Below are 22,157 nucleotides of genomic sequence, written 5' to 3' on the forward strand. Positions count from 1 at the left end.
ATTATGAAATATTCATATATTATTTCAATAATGCATAATTCAAAAGGTACACTACATGCTAAATGTACAGGGGTTGGACAATGAAACTGAAACACCTGTCATTTTAGTGTGGGAGGTTTCATGGCTAAATTGGACCAGTCTGGTGGCCAATCTTCATTAATTGCACATTGCACCAGTAAGAGCAGAGTGTGAAGGTTCAATTAGCAGGGTAAGAGCACGGTTTTGCTCAAAATATTGCAATGCACACAACATTATGGGTGACATACCAGAGTTCAAAAGAGGACGAATTGTTGGTGCACGTCTTGCTGGCGCATCTGTGACCAAGACAGCAAGTCTTTGTGATGTATCAAGAGCCACGGTATCCAGGGTAATGTCAGCATACCACCAAGAAGGACAAACCACATCCAACAGGATTAACTGTGGACGCAAGAGGAAGCTGTCTGAAAGGGATGTTCGGGTGCTAACCCGGATTGTATCCAAAAAAACATAAAACCACGGCTGCCCAAATCACGGCAGAATTAAATGTGCACCTCAACTCTCCTGTTTCCACCAGAACTGTCCGTCGGGATCTCCACAGGGTCAATATACACGGCCGGGCTGCTATAGCCAAACCTTTGGTCACTCGTGCCAATGCCAAACGTCGGTTTCAATGGTGCAAGGAGCGCAAATCTTGGGCTGTGGACAATGTGAAACATGTATTGTTCTCTGATGAGTCCACCTTTACTGTTTTCCCCACATCCGGGAGAGTTACGGTGTGGAGAAGCCCCAAAGAAGCGTACCACCCAGACTGTTGCATGCCCAGAGTGAAGCATGGGGGTGGATCAGTGATGGTTTGGGCTGCCATATCATGGCATTCCCTTGGCCCAATACTTGTGCTAGATGGGCGCGTCACTGCCAAGGACTACCGAACCATTCTGGAGGACCATGTGCATCCAATGGTTCAAACATTGTATCCTGAAGGCGGTGCCGTGTATCAGGATGACAATGCACCAATACACACAGCAAGACTGGTGAAAGATTGGTTTGATGAACATGAAAGTGAAGTTGAACATCTCCCATGGCCTGCACAGTCACCAGATGTAAATATTATTGAGCCACTTTGGGGTGTTTTGGAGAAGCGAGTCAGGAAACGTTTTCCTCCACCAGCATCACGTAGTGACCTGGCCACTATCCTGCAAGAAGAATGGCTTAAAATCCCTCTGACCACTGTGCAGGACTTGTATATGTCATTTCCAAGACGAATTGACGCTGTATTGGCCGCAAAAGGAGGCCCTACACCATACTAATAAATTATTGTGGTCTAAAACCAGGTGTTTCAGTTTCATTGTCCAACCCCTGTATGTGGGCTCCTAATCATTGCGTTTGGGTGTTTTAGTCACACTCTTTGCCAATAGGTGTATAAAATCACTTTTTGGCCTTTTTTGGTTCCAGCATGACTGTGCCACTGTGCACAAAGATATAGTTTAACATGCTCGATGGGGGTGAACTCCATTTTAATGTAGATGGTTTCGAAATAGGCTACTCAACAAGCAGCACAAACAGCAGTTTCTGGAGTGTCTTTATACTTAAGAAAATCACACATTTTACATTTTACCAATGCACTGTATTGTTAATCCTTCCAGACACAGAACTTCACTGACACAACCAATCATGTCTGTGTAGACACCTAACTGGCCAGTAGTACCCGGATCAGGCTAGCGAGGATGGTGAGCTAGAGTAACAAACCACTGTGCCACCCAGACGTCTGGGTAACATATTACATTATACAAAATATACACCAATCTTTTATTCACTACACATCATGTGTCTCATGTAGAATTCAACTCAGATTCAATTTGGTGATCAAAAACATGTTTAAATTAACGTGTATCTATATTTTAAAATCCTGCATGTGGGATTTATGAAGTACGACAGCAACCCTACCCACGTTAACTTAACTTATATGCAGCCAGTAGCTCATAGATTGTACAGATTACAAGACCAGTTGCTTTGCACCTGGTGACAGAGAGCACAGGTGTACCGGTCAGCATGTTTACCTTCTCATTTGTAAGGAAGCCGATGTTGAAGTCTTCATCCATTTTAACATAGCTGAGGCTACTCCTGACCGCAGACACCATGATCACCATTCTCTCCTGACCCTGAAACTCTTCCACCGAGCCCACCTGAGTCACAGAAACACCCTGCTTATCACAAAGCTCTTGAAAAACAAACAAAATTTTTTAAAAAAGAAAGGAGACAAAAAAGAAGACAAACCTTAATGTCTTCCCACTGTTTTATTTCCTTTACTGTTTTAAGAGCTTTCTGTATTTTCATCACCTTGGGAAAATAACATATATTGTTAATAAAATTTGATCATAAGTACACACTGCGCTAATATCAGTAAAAAATAATAAAAAATTAATTCAACTCATTACATAAACATACAGTGTATCACAAAAGTGAGTACACCCCTCACATTTCTGCAGATATTTAAGTATATCTTTTCATGGGACAACACTGACAAAATGACACTTTGACACAATGAAAAGTAGTCTGTGTGCAGCTTATATAACAGTGTAAATTGATTCTTCCCTCAAAATAACTCAATATACAGCCATTAATATCTAAACCACCGGCAACAAAAGTGAGTACACCCCTAAGAGACTACACCCCTAAATGTCCAAATTGAGCACTGCTTGTCATTTTCCCTCCAAAATGTCATGTGACTCGTTAGTGTTACTAGGTCTCAGGTGTGCATAGGGAGCAGGTGTTCAATTTAGTAGTACAGCTCTCACACTCTCTCATACTGGTCACTGAAAGTTCCAACATGGCACCTCATGGCAAAGAACTCTCTGAGGATCTTAAAAGACGAATTGTTGCGCTACATGAAGATGGCCAAGGTTACAAGAAGATTGCCAACACCCTGAAACTGAGCTGCAGCACAGTGGCCAAGATCATCCAGCGTTTTAAAAGAGCAGGATCCACTCAGAACAGACCTCGCGTTGGTCGTCCAAAGAAGCTGAGTGCACGTGCTTAGCGTCACATCCAACTGCTGTCTTTGAAAGATAGGCGCAGGAGTGCTGTCAGCATTGCTGCAGAGATTGAAAAGGTGGGGGGTCAGCCTGTCAGTGCTCAGACCATACGCCGCACACTACATCAAATTGGTCTGCATGGCTGTCACCCCAGAAGGAAGCCTCTTCTGAAGTCTCTACACAAGAAAGCCCGCAAACAGTTTGCTGAAGACATGTCAACAAAGGACATGGATTACTGGAACCATGTCCTATGGTCTGATGAGACCAAGATTAATTTGTTTGGTTCAGATGGTCTCAAGCATGTGTGGCGGCAATCAGGTGAGGAGTACAAAAATAAGTGTGTCATGCCTACAGTCAAGCATGGTGGTGGGAATGCCATGGTCTGGGGCTGCATGAGTGCAGCAGGTGTTGGGGAGTTACATTTCATTGAGGGACACATGAACTCCAATATGTACTGTGAAATACTGAAGCAGAGCATGATCCCCTCCCTCCGGAAACTGGGTCGCAGGGCAGTGTTCCAGCATGATAATGACCCCAAACACACCTCTAAGACGACCACTGCTTTATTGAAGAGGCTGAGGGTAAAGGTGATGGACTGGCCAAGCATGTCTCCAGACCTAAACCCAATAGAACATCTTTGGGGCATCCTCAAGCGGAAGGTGGAGGAGCGCGAAGTCTCGAATATCCGCCAGCTCCGTGATGTCGTCATGGAGGAGTGGAAAAGCATTCCAGTGGCAACCTGTGAAGCTCTGGTAAACTCCATGCCCAGGAGAGTTAAGGCAGTTCTGGGAAATAATGGTGGCCACACAAAATATTGACACTTCAGGAACTTTCACTAAGGGGTGTACTCACTTTTGTTGCCGGTGGTTTAGACATTAATGGCTGTATATTGAGTTATTTTGAGGGAAGAATACATTTACACTGTTATATAAGCTGCACACAGACTACTTTTCATTGTGTCAAAGTGTCATTTTGTCAGTGTTGTCCCATGAAAAGATATACTTAAATATCTGCAGAAATGTGAGGGGTGTACTCACTTTTGTGATACACTGTACATACATGCAATTAAAACAGCATTTCCATATTTGCAAAAGTGCAATTTTTCATGGAATCAGACGTCCGTAGACAAAACCTTTTTAACAAATTAGTATTTATAATTATATTATATACCTCATTTCCAAAAAAAGTTGGAACAGTATAGAAAATGCAGATAAAAATAAAAAGCAGTGATCTGTTAAGTGTCTTAATTTAATTCCTGCAACAATTAGAAAAGTTGGGACAGCAGAATGTTTAGCACTATGTTATAATCACCTTTCTTTTTAACAACACTGAATAATTGTTTAGGGACTAAAACATTTACATTTTACATTTTCGGCATTTAGTAGACGCTTTTATCCAAAGTGACTTACAATTATGACCGAACACAATTTTGAACAATTGAGGGTTAAGGGCCTTGCTCAGGGGCCCAACAGTGGCAACTTGGCGGTGGTGGGGCTTGAACCAGCAACCTTCTGATTACTAGTCCAGTACCTTAACCACTGAGCTATCACTGCCCCACTAATGAATTGAATTAAAACACTAATTGATCCACTTTTAAAAGCAGAAAGCTTTTCTGATTTGTATGGAGATGTTGTTGTTACAATTAGAAATGTATCTGGACCAAGCCAGTCTGGAATCACAATGTGTTTGAATCATTATAAAGTAAAGTAAAAAATATATACGTACAACCTTAAAACATCTTATAAACACTACAACGTTTAGCTGAAATGTTCTCAGTTTTGATAAATACCTTTTTTTAATTTATGGTTTAATGCACCATTTGAGCATTTTATAAATGGTAAAATAAATAATCCTGTTTAAAATACAGTTGGGTGGGTGGCATGGTGGCTCAGTGGGTAGCACTGTCGCCTCACAGCAAGAAGGTTCTGTTCCGGGTCCTTTCTATGTGGAGTTTGCATGTTCTTCCCGAGTCTATGTGGGTTTCCTCCGGGAGCTCCGGTTTCCTCCCACAGTCCAAAGACGTACAAGTGAGGTGAATTGGAGATACAAAATTGTCCGTGACAATGTTTGACATTAAACTTGTGAAGTGATGAATCTTGTGTAGTTAGTAACTACCGTTTCTGTCATGAATGTAACCAAGAGTGTAAAACATGACGTTAAAATGCTAATAATAAAATAAATAAAATACAGTTGTAAATACTATAAAATCGATGCTAATACAATATGCATATTCTATGAATAAGATTCCTTGTACTTTTCTGTAACTTAAAAAAAAAACTGTGACTTTTATAGACCCATGTACATGAAAATCACTAATAAAGATTCATACTTGTTTCCTGTAGGGAGCAATGATGCCGATGTCATTGGCGCTGAGTTTGGGCAGACCTTTCTTTCCCTGAGTTAGCAGTAGCTTTTTGAGGTAGCCGATGAGAACCTCTATCTCGCTCACATTGAAAAAGGATGGACTGTTCTCCTCTCTCTCATCCTTTCCCATCACTCCGTGGAAAATCACCGGGACGTCCTGGACAAAACAAAAACAGGGATGTACATTAAGCACTAAGCAGTGTTCATAACAAGGCAGCTCCTCCAAAAAAAGAAGTCAAAAACATGTGACCTTGTGCTTAGTCAAAGTCATTCACTAAGTTTAGTCATTTTATTTTTGAAGAGAAAGAGTCATTACCCGCTTGGGGAGGTGCTCCCAGTGACAGAAGGCTTCTCGCTCCATCTGGTTTGCAAACACTTGAAGTTCATCATCATAAAAAAGTTCATTAGGAATCTTAAGGATGGCAGGATGAGATCTGAGAGGGAATTCAGAAAAAATAGCAGTGATTTATAGGAACAGGGTGGGATGTGGCTCGGTGGGTAGCACTGTCGCATCACAGCAAGAAGGACCTGGGTTCGATTATCAGGTTGAACTGTCCAGGTCCTTTTTGTGTGGAGTTTGCATGTTCTCCCTGTGTCTGTGTGGATTTCCTCCGGAAGCTCCGGTTTCCTCCCACTGTCCAAAGACATGCAAGTGAGGTGAATTAAAGATACAAATTTGTCCATGACTGTGTTTGACATTAAAGACTTAAAACTGATGAATCTTGTGTAACCAGTAACTACCGTTCCTGTCCTGAATGTAAACAAAGTGTGTAAAGCATGATGTTAAAATCCTAATAAAATAAATTTGTAGGAATGTTGGTGTCTCATGTCTGTGTCACATGCAGCATACATGAACCATGTAGGTTAAAGTAGAGCTAAAACAAACAAAAAAAGGAGCACCTGTAGTTGCGCAATAGCTTGGTGACAAATCGAGTGTCGTAACGTTGTTGATCATCTTTCTGATAGAGTGAATTCTGGCTCATCATTCTCTCCAGCAGTGACAGTCCTGTTTCACAACCAAAAGCATGCTTAGTGTGATAAAGCTTAAGCTCCATAGTAAACTTGACTTTTTTAGCCTAAAGCCTAAAAACAGATGCCTCACAATCTAGAACAATTACTAACGACTTACCCAGTCCATGCTGCTGCGCCACCTGAGATCTGAGGATGGGGCCAAGTTGCTTCGGATCTCCGGCCAAAACCAGCTGGCTCTTCTCAGGATCAAGAAGTCCTAAAGAAAAATCATGTAGAATATGAGAACAGAAACCTTCATGCTGTTTTAATTTCATAATCATACTTTTAACTTCTTTACCAGCAATCCCCACGATACATTCTGGTTCCACAGCTTGTCCTGCCTCATCTATGAAGATGTGTGTGAAATGGCCAGCTGGAATTCCACTGGACACGAGTCTGAAATCCAAAACCAGCAGTTTATTATGCGAACAGAATATTTTATAATAGAAAATGCTGGTTAGAGAACTAGGGTTTATAATTTTAATAAATTATATGTTTGTTTGTTTTTTTTGTTTTTTTCAAATTAGACAGAAAGAACATCTCCACCGGGTTTTCATCTAAAGGATGGTTTTTCTCATTTCTTTAGAGAACTTTGAAATGCATAATTAACCAGTTAACCAATAACCAACAAAAAGTCACTATTTATTTAACGCTATCAGTAATGTCTTTAAAGGGTGCTTGGATGGCACAGAGTTGTAAGGCACTAGCACAACACTGTGGAGTGTCTGAAACTCGCAAGTTTGAATCTCATCACAATTCGACCGGGCGTCCATACAAACTCAATGGGAGGGAAGGTTGGACAAGGTCTTATCCACTGTGATAAACGATCTCTAGGAATGGGCCAGGCAGCTGCCCGAGTGGGGAAGGGGTATTGCATATTGCTTAGCAGGGCTCTCCACATACTGTATGTTTCTGTGTGGGCATCCCTGATATGTATTTCAAATATTTTTGAACCACATTATACACATTTTGTAATGTAACCAGATTTATGTTACAAATGATCAGAGATAACACATTCTAAATAATATTTTTTTCTTTCTCTATGTTTTTACATACAGTGAAGTCTTACTGTTGCTGCTTATGTGGATACTTAATAAAAAACAAAGAATGATAACCATAACACAGGTGTGCGACTAAAAAGCTGTTTGATTATTTTCATCTAATTTCCATGTATTTTGGTGTGCTGAAAACGAAAAAAATATTGAAAAAAAATCCTGGACGTCAGGATTTGCCACAAAATGCAAAATTCTCTTCAAGTTTAGTAAATTTTTCTCAATTTTTGGTATTTTTTGATCTTAGGGTTTTTAACCAAATTTAAAGTCAAAATTACTATTAATTAATTCACATCAGTGCATTCAAGATATACAATGCCAAAAAAATATAACTTTCAATTGGTTCTTCGTAAACTTAAATATGAAGTCCACGGTTGGCAAGTGTGCAAATGTGATTTGAAAGTCTTGTGCATGCTGCTCGGGCAACAAGCTGGGTATACCAAATACCCTTGTTTTCTGTGTCTATGGGACAGTCGAGACCGACAAAATCACCGGACCAAGAAGAGTTGAAAGTGCATTTCCTCCACTCCTACCTTCACAACTTTCCTGAAAATTTGGGAGCTGTGAGTGAAGAGCAAGGTGAACGATTCCACCAGGACATTAAAGAGATGGAAAGAAGATACCAGGGAAGATGGAGCATTACAATGATGGCAGACTACTGTTGGACGCTTCAGAGAGACATTGCAGATGCTACTCACAAGTGTAAATGTACCAAGAGGAGCCTCACAGGGAAGAAGATTCGATTTTAGTGTGTGTTAGTGAGCTCATTCCAGTAAAAAAAATGATTTTCATGAAAAATTTGTAATAAAAAATTAATTTTTTAAGTCTACTTTCATTTATTTTGAGGTATTGCCTTATTTAACATAGTTACCTAAATTGTCAGAAAATATGATGTCCTATGACAAAACGGAGGTCATTTTCGTATGTAGCGCACCCAAAAACATAAAGATTACGTGGAATAACCAAAACAGCTCTTGAAAAAAATTTTTTTGCAGACCTGTGTAATCTACTGTATGTTTGTATGGTATGATACAAATTTATTTATTTTATTAGGATTTTAACGTCATGTTTTACACACTTCGGTTACCTTCATGACAGCACAGGTAATTACTGGTTACACAAGATTCATCAGTTCAAGTTTTTAATGTCAAACACAGTCACGGACAATTTTGTATCTTCAATAAACCTCACTCGCATGTCTTTGGACTGTGGGAGGAAACCGGAGCTTCTGGAAGAAACCCCCACAGACACAGGGAGAACATGCAAACTCCACACAGAAAGGACCCAAACTGCTCCACCTTAAAATCGAACCCAGGACCTTCTTGCTGTGAGGCGACAGTGCTACCCACGTGCCACCCACATATGCTGACTGTTCACTGTCCTACTGCCTCAGGTCAGGTTTTAGATACAATACAGCTGTACAGTACAGTTATTCCGTATCTGTATTAACATATTCTTAGTCTCCTGTGTGCTTATGGCATTGGCACATTTTAATTTCTTTGAGACAACAGATGTCCCACAAATGTACTAATGACACAACATGGAAATTCAGGCCAGACTGTATTTCTAAAAAAGCCACAAAATGACTCGTTTTTCCTCTGTAAATGTGTGTTTAGTGGGTTCTACAGTTTAATTAACAGATACTTCTTTTTGTGGTTATATTTAGGGACAGTGGTAGCCTAGTGGGTAGAGCTTTGGGCTATCAACCGAAAGATTGGCGGTTCAAATCCAGGCTCTGCTATGCAGCCACTGTTGGGTCCTTGAGCAAGACCCTTAACCCTGTCTGCTCCAGGGGCGCCGTACGATGGCTGACCCTGCACTCTGACCCCAGCATCCAAACAAGCTGGGATATGCGAAGAAAGAATTTCATTGTACTGTACATCTGTATATGTATATATGACAAATAAAGTATATCTTCTTATCTTCTTCTTCTTCATAAAATGCTGTTTTTACCTTCCTGCTGTGATCAGTGTGACCACAATGACAGTGTAGTCCATCAGATCCTTTTTGGAGGGGTAAACAAAGCCACCCTGCTTTTCATTCCAGTTACAGCATTTCTGTATAACAAGTCAGAACATTTTGAAAAAGGTTATTAAATAACTACGTACTATGTATTACAAGCACTATATGTCTAAAGTATGTGGAAACCTGACCCCCCCATATATAACAGCCTCCACACAGTATTTTGGAGTGTGTCCGTGGAAATTTGTGCCCATCCAGTCAATAAAAGTACTTGCAAGGTCAGGCACTAAAGTTGGACTAAAAGGCCTTGCTCTTAATCAACAATCCAATCCATCCTAAAGATGTTTAACAAGGGTTTAGGGTTTTGGATGGACCCTAAAGTTCCATGTATTTATAAACCTCATAGATCAGGAAGGAGCCTTTCCCAAATTGTTGCTACAAAGCCGGAAGCATATTGGTTTGTTTTTTTCTATAATTGATTATAAACATGTTGGGTGTCACCGAAACACCCAAACTCAATCATTAGGAAGCTATACAGTTTATACTGAGTAAAAGAAGAACATGTTGCTTGTTCTGTTAGTGGATGCTTACCAGTAGTTTTTGTGGCACAGTGTTGAGGTCTCTACTGCTGGCATAGAGGCGATAGAGACGATGGACATCCACAAATCCCAGCAACCTCTCGCACAGCAAATCACAAGCACTGTTAGAAGAAGCGCAGGCCAGCACATGGACATTCCGACCAGATTTACAGACCTAACACGCATACACATTCATTTGATACAAACAATAAATGACGTTTCCATTTTCATCCAGTTCAGGGATCATTTGATTGGTCAGTGCATTAACATTCACACACTGCATGTTTTTTTATTATTATTATTGAACAGCTCTTGGACTTTAGTCAATATTTTTTTGATGTTGTTTTAGGTTCCAATAAAAAGAGACCTTTACATTGTTCTGATTCTCAGTTATATAAGTCACAAGACACTAAGATATAGGATGGTTACCTGTTTTATGGCCTCTACTACTGTGACAGTCTTGCCTGTTCCAGGCGGGCCAAAGATCAGATATGGTGCCGGTTTAGACTGGCCAGACACAATGTGCTGCACAGCTGCTTTCTGCTCAGGGTTCTCCTCTAGATTTCTGTCGTACATCCTGAACAGAGCAGCAAAGTATCACTAAATGCAACATTATTGTAGCAAACCACTATTTCGGACTACATTGTTATATCTAAATAAGCTGATCCATAATCATGCTTAAATGTATTTTTTATGAGCCATCATTTTAAAGACCAGTATAGAATAATACTAAATGTGAAGTATATGAATATTGACTGAAAATGTTTAAGAATTTATAAGATGTCCATATGTAAAAATTGTTTATAATTTGCCAACCTAAAAATGCAATATTAAAATCCCATTTGTCTTTATACATATACACGTGTACAGTACAATTCAACGTTTTTTTCAGAATGTCCCACGTCTTTGGAAGTTGGGGTCAGAGTGCAGGATTAGGAGCCCAACAGTGGCTCCATTGCAGAGCCAGGATTTGAACCCACAACCTTATGATTAATGGCCCAAATCTCTACCCACTACGCTACCCCATCCCTAAAAAATGACAACCTCTGTTGACCGGATAAGGCACCTGCATAAGGGCGGCTGATCACAGATAGCAGTGCCTGGCTTTCTGCACGCAGTACTGCGATATGTAAGACCCCAACCCTAGCGGGTGAAAAGAAGCAATCTGCAGGCATGTTAGAAGGGGCGTCCTTTCTTAATCAGGGGTGGCGGTGGCAGCAGCAATGAGTGAGAGATAAGCTCCAATTAACAATGACTAGATTGAGTGAAAACGGGGGCCATTTGCTGGCCTTTTTTACCACTATAGCCAGCCATGATTTGTTGATTCATATATTTACTAGTTTGTTTATTATTTAGCTAACAAGGATGATGTATTACAAACAGAGCTTTCGTCTCTTACTCTGAACTAAGCTTTTTCACTGCCCAAACTCAAAGTAAACAACTCTGTTGCTGATTTTGATTCTTTAAATTTGCTGCATTGGTGTCCTGTCCAGGGTGTGTTACCGCACTGCATTCAGTGATTCCAGGAAAACTGAACCCAATGTGACCTTGACCAGGAAAAAGTGGTGGTAAAACATGAAATTTATTATGATGGTGAAGTGTATAATTAAATAAAACAAGTTTGAGCTTGGATGATGCAGTGGTCTTATGCTAGCCTACCACCACTGAGATCCGGGTTCGAACCTCGGCAGTGTTATCAGCCAGCTGGGTATGTATACTGACACTGACATAGAACCTGGCCCTCCGCTACCCTGACCAGGCTGTGCAATTTCAGTGTAATCCTGATACCAAGTAATGGACTCAAACAATTAATTTACATAATTTACAAAATACATAACTTCACTGTTTAAATGCAAAAATGTTCATTTAGCACATTGTGTTTCATGCTTGTGTATCTTCATGAGTATGTGAATGTGTATGCGTGTGACGTGTGTGTGTGTGAGAAGACCTGAGCTTTGGCAGCGCTGCCTCCTTGACTCCACTGTCAGTGGGAAACAGCACATTTCCCAGCTTGTGTTGAGCAGCCAGCTCTACAGCTCGGTGCTGGAGTTTGATGGGGTAGCGATTGAAGCTGAACTCCACATCAACCTTTATATTGGCGATGAATTTCTGTACAAGACTATAAGCAGAGATCAGAAGATAAAAAAAAAAATAAACAGTTCCAATTTCAACAGTAGAACAAATGACCAGAAACCTGGTACCAGAGAATATCACATTTAAAGGTCCTCTTACATTTTAGAGAAGCCCAGCTTAATGGTGTCCAGTTCTACACGATGAACGTAGCCTTTATACATGGTGATAGGCTGATATTTGTCATCAGATAAACACACAGTTAAATAATCTCCTCTCAGCACAGATGGTCTGTTCTCTGCCACTCCAGGCACCTGAGACAAAAATGAGTGAAATAAATGTGAGAAAGTTATCTGACAAGAGTTCAGGGACAGTTGTAGCCTAGTGGGTAGAGATTTGGGCTATCAATTGAAGGGCTGAGAATTTGAATCCCAGCTTTGCCATGCTGCCACTGTTGGACCCTTAAACAAGGCCCTTAACCCTCTTGGCTCCAGGGGCGCCGTAAAATTGCTGACCCCAGCGGGATATTCCGCTAGCACACCAGCACCTCGGTTCGAAACTCGGTGTAGGTGCCAAAATGCCCCTAGATAATTTAATAATTTAACTTTTTTATGTTTAGGTTATATTCATATGTGGATATTGTTTGTATTGGAATAATTTTGTTATTGCTGAATTTGGAAGTCCATATTTGTTTATATTAATCTCTGTTATTTTCTCATGTTTAAGTGATAGCTGTCACTTTAAGAACTACTGTCATATTTGCTATGCTGGGTGCTAGTGCGCAGGTTAGATTTATGATGATTGAGGATGGAGCCAAACGGTTTTCTGACCGTGTCTGGTAATTTAGATTAATTCGTTGTAATAGTTAGACGCTGTAGCTGAAGTACGTGCATTTTTAAGTTATTTTATATGTTTATAGTTAAATAAAATTCAACATATAAAGAAAAGTGCAGTCTTTTTTGCTTTTTTGTGGAACGAGTGAACTAGATATTAGGGAACACGCGTCAGCCAGAGGTCTCCGCATCATCTTAAAACTTTTACGAACTTTGGATCTACATTTTAGTCAGAAAACCTGAACCGCTCCGTGCGGAGGACTTGGACGACAGGAAATCAAGGTTGGGATTAACGAGGATTCTTTCTGAAGTTACGGAGGACCGCGTTACTGAGTGAGTTCACCCCAACTCATTTATTAATACACTAAATTAGCCTAACGTGGAATTAGCATCATCGCTGTGTGGAGTTAACGGAGGGAAAGGACAATACTGTAAACATAAAGGCGTGTTAAAAATACGTAACAAAATGGACAATACGGTTCCGGATTGTAAAAGGAAATCAATAATGACAGAAAAGGCGCTTGATGAGAAAGTGTACCGACTAAAGCAGTTAAGGAAAGCTAAGTTGGGACATCTAACGAACCAAGCCAAGCAGTTAGAGCGCCTAATGGATGATTATGCAAACGTAAACTCCATCAAGCAAACACGTTTTGTAGTGTACCAAGACACTTATAGAGAACTGTGCAATTTGAACACCGAATTGACGCAAACATTGCCTCAAAATGAGTTTGATGATGATCAAGTACGTTTTGCAGAGAAAGTGCATAAGATTCAAGGGTTCATGCACAAAGTGGAAATGTGGATTAAGCACGCTGATGAGCAGTGCGAACAAGACATGCCGTTTCAAACAGCATCAAACCATGCTGATAACGCCTCACTGGTGTCAGCTGCTTCTAGTAAGAGGAGTATGTTAAGTAGAAGGTCAGGGTCTGACTTGGGGAGCTCCTCGTCTTCATCTGCTCGCCTTAAGGCTGAAATGGAAAAGGCGGAATTGCAAGCAAAGGTCGTTGCACTGAAGCAAAGGCAAGAAATTGAAAGGCAAGAAAATGAGTTAAGGGCAAAAAAAGAACAACTAGAGCTACAGACTGCAATTGCTGCAACAGATGCAAAGCTGAAGGTACTGGATGAATTCGAGAATTATTCACTTGTGAGTTCTCAGCATGGTATGGACATTAAACCGACCCATGCAAATTCAGTGAAACATGAGCATGGTGCTGACCAGGTAGATGATCACAAATCAGTTAAAACACCACCTGCACGTGCATTAAGTGAGCTAATGGAACGTCAGCACAACATCAGTGAGCTCATAGTGAAGCATCAAAAAATGTCTATGTTGCCTCCATTAGACATTCCCATCTTTAATGGTGATCCCCTTGACTACCATTTATTTGTCAGAGCATTTGAGCATGGAGTTGAGGCGCGTACTGATAGCTCTAAAGATCGTTTGTATTACTTAGAGCAGTTTACACGTGGACAGCCGAGAGAGTTAGTTAAAAGCTGCATTCACATGAATCCAGATGCAGGTTATCGCAAAGCAAAAGAACTGCTCAAGGAACATTTCGGCAATGATTACAGGATTTCTGTGGCTTACATGGACCAGGCATTGAGCTGGGCCCCTATTAAGGCAGAAGATGGAGATTCCTTATATGCCTTTTCACTGTTTTTAACTGCATGCTGTAACACAATGTCAGATGTGAATTATATGGAAGAAATGGATAATGCAGCCAATCTTAAAGCCATTGTAGCAAAGCTTCCATACAAGCTACGTGAAAAATGGAGGAATAATGCATGTAGTATTCAGGATCGGTACAGCAGAAGAGTGAAATTTAAGGATTTAGTAGATTTCATTAATAAACAAGTAAAGATCACCATGCACCCTGTCTTTGGTGACATAAAGGATAGCCCAATAACAAAGGCTCAAACAGATCAAAGGACACAGAAAAAAGGCATAATAAAGAAGACATTCACCACAAGTGCAAAACCCTTGCACGATGAACAGAAAGACAGTGTAAACAGCACTGAAGCACCAATGAAGACATGCCTGTTTTGTAAAGAAGAGCACAGCATCAACTCATGCAAAAACTTAAAGATTAAGCCACACAAAGAAAAAATACAATTCCTACAGAGCAAAGGGTTGTGTTTTGGATGCTTAAAGCATGGTCATTTAAGTAAGGACTGTAAGAACAAGTTGAGCTGTCAAGTGTGCTCATTAACACATCCTACTGTGCTGCATATTAATAAGAAAGACGCAGTAAATGACCCACAACAAAAAACTGACCATGAGGAGAAGCAAACAGTTACTAGTCTATTTGTCAGTGCTGACCCTGAAAGCAAAAGAGGGCTTAATGGGGCCGGTGAAGATGAGTGCATGCTCACAATTGTTCCTGTACGTGTCAAATCAAAGAAAGGTGATACAATTGTGGAAACCTATGCGTTTCTGGATGCAGGAAGTTCCTCATCCTTTTGCACTGAGGAACTGATGAAAGAGCTGAGGCTCAGTGGAAGAAAGACTGACATACTACTGAAAACCATGAATGATGAGAAGCCTGTGAGCACATATGTGGTGTCCGGTCTAGAAGTTGGTAGTTTGACAGATAATCAGTTTATCAGGCTTCCAGATGTATTCACACAAAGAGTGATACCTGTAGGTATAGAGAACATACCACAAAAGAAGGATTTAGAAAGGTGGGCTTATCTAAGAGGGGTCTATCTCCCACAAATAGAAGCGAATGTTGGGCTGCTTATTGGAGCAAATGTACCCACGGCGATGGAGCCGTGGGAAGTTATAAGCAGTATTAATGGTGGGCCATTTGCCGTACGAACAAAACTTGGATGGACCGTCAATGGACCACTTAAGGAAAATAGCGGCAAACTAAATAAGGCAATGGTAAATCGTATAACTGTGACTAGGTTAGAAGATTTGTGGCTTCAGCAGTTTAAGATTGATTTCCCTGAGAGTGAGAAATACGAACAAGTAGAGATGTCCAGGGAGGACCATCAGTTTATGGACATGGTTATGGAATCAGCCAAGCTCATTGATGGACATTATAAAATTTGCCTACCTCTAAAGAACAACAAGGTGAACATGCCAAACAACCGTAAAATTGCTGAACAACGAGCTCTCAGTTTGCAGAGAAAATTTCAAAGAAACTCGAGCTTCCAGCAAGAATACACTGCCTTTATGAATGACTTAATTGTAAAAGGTTATGCAGTGCAGCTGTCTGACAAAGAACTGGAACGCAACGATGGACGGATATGGTATATTCCTCACCATGGCGTATATCATCCAGTAAAACAGAAGTTGAGAGTTGTGTTTGACTGTGCTGCCTCCTATCAGGGCATATCACTGAATGAGCAGTTATTGCAGGGTCCGGACTTAACCAGCAGCCTTATTGGCGTGATCACAAGGTTCAGACAAGATTCTGTGGCTGTCATGGCAGATGTGGAGGCCATGTTCCACCAGGTCAAAGTACATGAAGATGACTCTGATCTCCTTAGATTTCTCTGGTGGGCAGGAGGTGACTGTAGCAAGAGTTTGACTGAACACAAAATGACTGTACATCTATTTGGTGCTGCATCTTCCCCGAGTTGTGCCAGCTTTGCATTGAGAAAGTGTGCCGAGGATCACTGTGAACAGTTTAAGAGTGAAGTGACTGAGACGGTGTTATGCAATTTTTACGTAGATGACTGCCTCAAGTCCATGCCATCAGAGGAAGCTGCCATATCACTTTGTCAAGATTTAATGGATCTCTGTGCTAAAGGAGGTTTCCATCTCACCAAATGGGTGAGCAATAGTCGAAAGGTGCTTGATTCCCTCCCACAGTGTGAACTGGCAAGTGAGATAAAGAATCTTGATCTAGATCAGGATAAGTTACCTACAGAGAGAGCTTTAGGAGTAAACTGGTGCGTTGAATCAGACACTTTCATGTTTAAGATTACAGTTAGGGAACGTCCGCTCACAAAAAGAGGATTGTTGTCGGTCACTAGTTCAGTTTATGACCCATTAGGAATATTGTCACCTGTGGTCCTGCAAGCAAAAATGGTTTTGCAAGACATCTGTAGGTTAAAGATTGGATGGGATGACGAACTGCCAGAAAACATTAAACAAAGGTGGTCTAAATGGCTTGATGGACTTTCTCAGTTAGAGAATTTTAATATGGAAAGATGCATTAAACCAAAGGGGTTTGGACAGCATACATTTGCTCAGTTGCATCATTTTGCAGATGCTAGCGAATATGCTTATGGCACTGTTAGCTATCTTCTTCTGCGAAACAAGGACAATCAAGTGCATTGTGCCTTTATGATGGGAAAATCCAGAGTGGCACCTTTACGACAGCCAACCATACCACGAATGGAGTTGACTGCTGCTACAGTCATGGTCAAAATGGACAGTTTGCTGAAAAGAGAGCTGCAACTGAATCTCACTGACTCAATCTTCTGGACAGATAGTACCGTGGTACTCAAGTATCTTGAAAGCGAGAAAGCACGTTTTAAAACTTTTGTGGCCAATCGAGTTTCGACCATTCTAAAAGACTCCAAGGTGGAACAGTGGAGATATGTTGGCACCAACGAGAATCCATCTGACTGCGCCTCCAGAGGGCTAAGTGCAAAGGATTTCATAAAATACAAAACCTGGATTTCTGGTCCCAATTTTCTCTATGGCCCATTGGAACACTGGCCACAAAAACCAGATAGCAATGAAGAACCCATGCTTGACCATCTGGAGATCAAGAGAGTGGCAGTGAATTATACACATTTGGTGGAAAATGAAATAGGTGTCAAGCAGCTAATCAACCACTACTCTTCATGGTCAAAATTAAAAAGAGTTACAGCATGGTTCCTAAAGCTGAGATCACTGCTAATAACTCTGTGTCGGAAAAGAAAAAAATTGTTCACTGTTTCCAAAGCAAACAACTTGAATGAAGTCCAACAGGCTCAGTGTGTAAAAGGTGAGATGGATCATTTCAAATCAAGCTTTAAAATGACATGCCTTTCAGTGGAAGAGCTTAAAGAAGCAGAGACTGAGATCATCAAACATTGCCAGAAAGAGAAGTTCTCTGATGAGATTTCAACTCTTAGCAAGGGTCAGTACGTGAATCGTAGGAGCCATCTATACAAGCTCAACCCTGTGCTTCAAGATGGAGTATTACGTGTTGGTGGAAGACTTAGTCGTGCATCAATGCCGGAGGAACATAAGCACCCTGTGATTTTGCCTAAGGGCTTGCATATTGTCAGTCTGATAATCAGAAAGATTCATGAAGATATCGGACATGGAGGAAGAAATCACATCCTCTCCATATTGAGACAGAAATACTGGGTTCCCAGTGCTAATACAGCCATTAGAAAGGTTCTCAGCAAATGTGTGATCTGTCGTCGTCTGCATGGAGCCATAGGTAAACAGAATATGGCAGATCTTCCCCTAGAAAGAGTGGTCTCAGATGATCCACCTTTCTCCAAAGTCGGAATTGATTATTTTGGACCATTTGAGGTGAAACGTGGAAGAAGTTTGGTTAAAAGATATGGTGTACTCTTTACTTGTATGACCATTCGTGCGGTACACATCGAAGTTGCGTCATCATTAGACACAGACTCATGTATTAACGCCATCCGCCGTTTCATAGCACGAAGAGGACAAGTGAAGGAATTTCGTTCCGACAATGGGACAAACTTCGTAGGAGCAGAGCGGGAACTAAAGAAAGCCATTGCTGAATGGAACATTGCAAAGATTAATCATCACTGCATGCAACGTGGAATTAAGTGGACATTCAACCCTCCTACAGGTTCACATCATGGTGGGGTCTGGGAGCGTTTAATTAGATCTGTAAGGAAGGTGCTAAATTCAACTGTGCAAGAACAAGTTCTTGATGAAGAAAATCTCCATACATTCTTCTGTGAAGCAGAATCTATCCTTAACAGTCGGCCCATCACAAAGGCTTCTAGTGACCTAAATGACCTTGAGGCACTAACTCCTAATCACCTTCTACTCATGAAGACCAAGCCGTTGCTGCCACCAGGACTATTTGACAAGGATGATTGTTACTCACGTCGTAGATGGAAGCAGGTCCAATATATGTCCAATCTGTTTTGGAAAAGATGGACTAAAGAATATTTACCTCAACTTCAGGAACGACAAAAGTGGTCTACCATAACAAGGAACTTTGTAGAGGGAGATATTGTTCTTCTTGTAGACGATTGTGCACCTAGAAACTCTTGGATTATGGGGAAAGTGATTGAGGTGATTTCTGACAAGAAAGGTCTTGTGAGGCGAGTGCACATCAAGACAAAAACTAACATCTTAGACAGGCCTATTACAAAGGTCTGCCTTCTTCTGGAAGCAGAATGAGCCAGTGCTGAGGACTGAGCTCCAACGATGAGCCATGTACTGGTGACCTCTGGCTCTAATTTGGTTTTGGTTTTTTTTTGTTTCTTAGTTCCAACTGCAAAGAACTGAAAGTGCACTTAGCACTCCCATTCTGTGACTTTTTGAGATTTATAAACAATTTACACTTTGTGAATTATTGTTAGTTGTGGAATAGTAAAAAAGTTGGTAATTGTTCTCATTTTAGCCTAGAGAACAATTAGGGGCCGGTAATGTAGGTGCCAAAATGCCCCTAGATAATTTAATAATTTAACTTTTTTATGTTTAGGTTATATTCATATGTGGATATTGTTTGTATTGGAATAATTTTGTTATTGCTGAATTTGGAAGTCCATATTTGTTTATATTAATCTCTGTTATTTTCTCATGTTTAAGTGATAGCTGTCACTTTAAGAACTACTGTCATATTTGCTATGCTGGGTGCTAGTGCGCAGGTTAGATTTATGATGATTGAGGATGGAGCCAAACGGTTTTCTGACCGTGTCTGGTAATTTAGATTAATTCGTTGTAATAGTTAGACGCTGTAGCTGAAGTACGTGCATTTTTAAGTTATTTTATATGTTTATAGTTAAATAAAATTCAACATATAAAGAAAAGTGCAGTCTTTTTTGCTTTTTTGTGGAACGAGTGAACTAGATATTAGGGAACACGCGTCAGCCAGAGGTCTCCGCATCATCTTAAAACTTTTACGAACTTTGGATCTACACTCGGTGTTCCCACCGGTCGGCTGTGTGCCATCTGGCGGACATAATTGGCAGTGCCTGCAGCAGATACTAATTGGCCACCATATCTGCGGGGTGGGGGCCGGACTATGTGTGGGTGGGTGGGTCTTCATATGCTGTGTAAGGACCCTGATTGGCGGAGGAGACGCCTGTGCAGAATGCGAGGGCGAGGAGGACTGTGCACGTGTCGGAAGAGGAACTCTCTGCATGCTTTGTTAACCCCCTTTCATGCTGTTCTTTAATCATCAGGACTCTCCCAGGACCACTACAGAGTAGGTATTATTTGGGTGGTGGGTCACCACCTAAATAATACCTGTTCTTTGGGGGTCCTGGGAGAGTCCTGACCCTTGAAGAACAGGGTGAAATCAAGCTAAAAAAGAATGTAAAGTAATAGAGGAACTACAGTCAGTAACTGTAGAACTACAAAGTGCTTCTATATGGTAAGTGGAGCTGATAACATGGACAGTGAGCGTAGAAACAAGGTGGTTTTAATGTTATGGCTGATTAGTGTATTTTATTGGGTGGGAAAGTTCATTAAAACCTTTTGCTAACCTGAAGAACAAGCAGACTTTTGTTGTTTTTGTCACGCGTCATGGTTTGTTCATATAGATCATATTTCTTTATATCTTCCTCCATTTGAATCTCCTCTAAGTGCAGGAGCAGGTGGAAACGTTCAGTATAACGCTTCATACACAGGGGTTTCTGCAACAGACCTCTGGAAAAACATAAAAAATATAAATCAGGACACACAATATATTCCTAATTGAATAATTACGTTAAATTTTCACACTCGGGTGGCACAGCGATCTAAAACCATCAAACATCCGGGTGTTTACAGCTAGGTCTGGTAGGGGATGGCTGAAGTCCTGCACCTTGTTCAGGGTATTCCTTCATTGTGCCCCATGTTTCCCGGTGGAATCGGACTCACCCTCACCCTTACCCTGACCAGGATAAAGCAGAGTGCACTAAAATACCATCTGATACATGTCCTATCTATGCTATTTATGAAATCCAAGCATTATCTGAACAACTCAATTAACAAAAGTAAACATCACCAATAGCATTATACAGTGCAATGATTAATAGCAGTTGTCTGTTTTACTACTGCTTTATCTTGGTCAGGGTCGAGGTGGGTCTGATTCATTGGACGAATATCACTGAAAGTCAGAAAACACCCTGGACAGGTTGCCAGTCAATCAAGGGGCAGACACACACACACACACACTCCAATTAACCTGACTGCATGTCTTCGGGCTGTGGGAGGAAACCAGAGCACCCGGAGGACACATGTGGACACAGGGAGAAAATTCAAACTCCACACAGAAAGAACCCTGGATGCCTAGCCAGGGAATCAAATTCAGGCCCTTCTTGCTGTGAGGCACTACGCCACAATGTAAAATCCAATTAGAAGAAAATCTGAACTTTGTAACTTTGTATACCCAGACAGACAATTGTAAGCCTTTTAACATAAAGCATTGTGATTGGGTGCGTTGTGCCACATCCAGACTGCCATTGTTGGGTCCTTAACCCTCAATAGCTTATACTGTATACTGTCACAATTCTTAATCGTTTTGGATAAAAGCATCAGCTAAGTGACGTAAATGTACAAACACGTACATGTAAATAAAACAATCAAATCCAGTAGCATTATATTTTTAGAAATTACCTGTGATATGTTATTTATTTCTACAGTAAACAGAACATGAGTCTTAAACTTTTCTGGCTGGTACAACCTCACCTGACTCTGGGAAGCTGGAGTCGTGCAGCAGGGTAAAGATTCTCATTATCAGCTATCTGGTATCTGGCCAAGACCCTCAGGTAAGATGGGTATTTGTAGTCAGTCAGCTTTACCGTCGGCTTTAGAGCATGTGTTATAGAGCTACAAAGAGCACACAAAATGTTACTAATGTTATTATTTGCATAAGGAATACTGACAAATATTGACATTTAATATAAAGAGAAAACAAATATTTAACCACTTTTTTTAGTATGTCATATAATGTCATATTACTTTAAGTGTACATAAGTACTTTAAGTAACACCTGATGGTTATTCTAACTTTGTACTTATAACTATTAATAAAAAGTATTTATTACTAAGCATAAATGATGTTAAAATTGGCATGTGCATGTTAATGTTATGTACAAATATCAATAGGTTTTCTAAATAAATACT

General features: G+C 40.7%; 1 protein-coding gene across 1 annotated transcript in view; it reads right to left on the reverse strand.

The window, feature by feature from the left end:
• mov10a (Mov10 RNA helicase a) overlaps positions 1-22,157 on the reverse strand; it is a 34,210-nt gene that overhangs the window by 4,912 nt on the left and 7,141 nt on the right. Inside the window, exons 6-19 of the mRNA XM_062996606.1 lie at positions 21,721-21,861; positions 20,535-20,697; positions 12,211-12,362; positions 11,927-12,097; positions 10,408-10,555; positions 9,992-10,153; positions 9,392-9,495; positions 6,685-6,782; positions 6,505-6,603; positions 6,276-6,381; positions 5,692-5,809; positions 5,341-5,532; positions 2,254-2,316; positions 2,037-2,162 (exon numbers count right to left, since the gene is read on the reverse strand). Of these exons, the coding sequence (XP_062852676.1) occupies positions 2,037-2,162; positions 2,254-2,316; positions 5,341-5,532; positions 5,692-5,809; positions 6,276-6,381; positions 6,505-6,603; positions 6,685-6,782; positions 9,392-9,495; positions 9,992-10,153; positions 10,408-10,555; positions 11,927-12,097; positions 12,211-12,362; positions 20,535-20,697; positions 21,721-21,861 (1,843 nt within the window). The remainder of the gene's footprint in view (positions 1-2,036; positions 2,163-2,253; positions 2,317-5,340; positions 5,533-5,691; positions 5,810-6,275; positions 6,382-6,504; positions 6,604-6,684; positions 6,783-9,391; positions 9,496-9,991; positions 10,154-10,407; positions 10,556-11,926; positions 12,098-12,210; positions 12,363-20,534; positions 20,698-21,720; positions 21,862-22,157) is intronic.

This window comes from Trichomycterus rosablanca, chromosome 6, assembly GCF_030014385.1.
Source record: "Trichomycterus rosablanca isolate fTriRos1 chromosome 6, fTriRos1.hap1, whole genome shotgun sequence".
Classification (NCBI taxonomy): domain Eukaryota; kingdom Metazoa; phylum Chordata; class Actinopteri; order Siluriformes; family Trichomycteridae; genus Trichomycterus; species Trichomycterus rosablanca.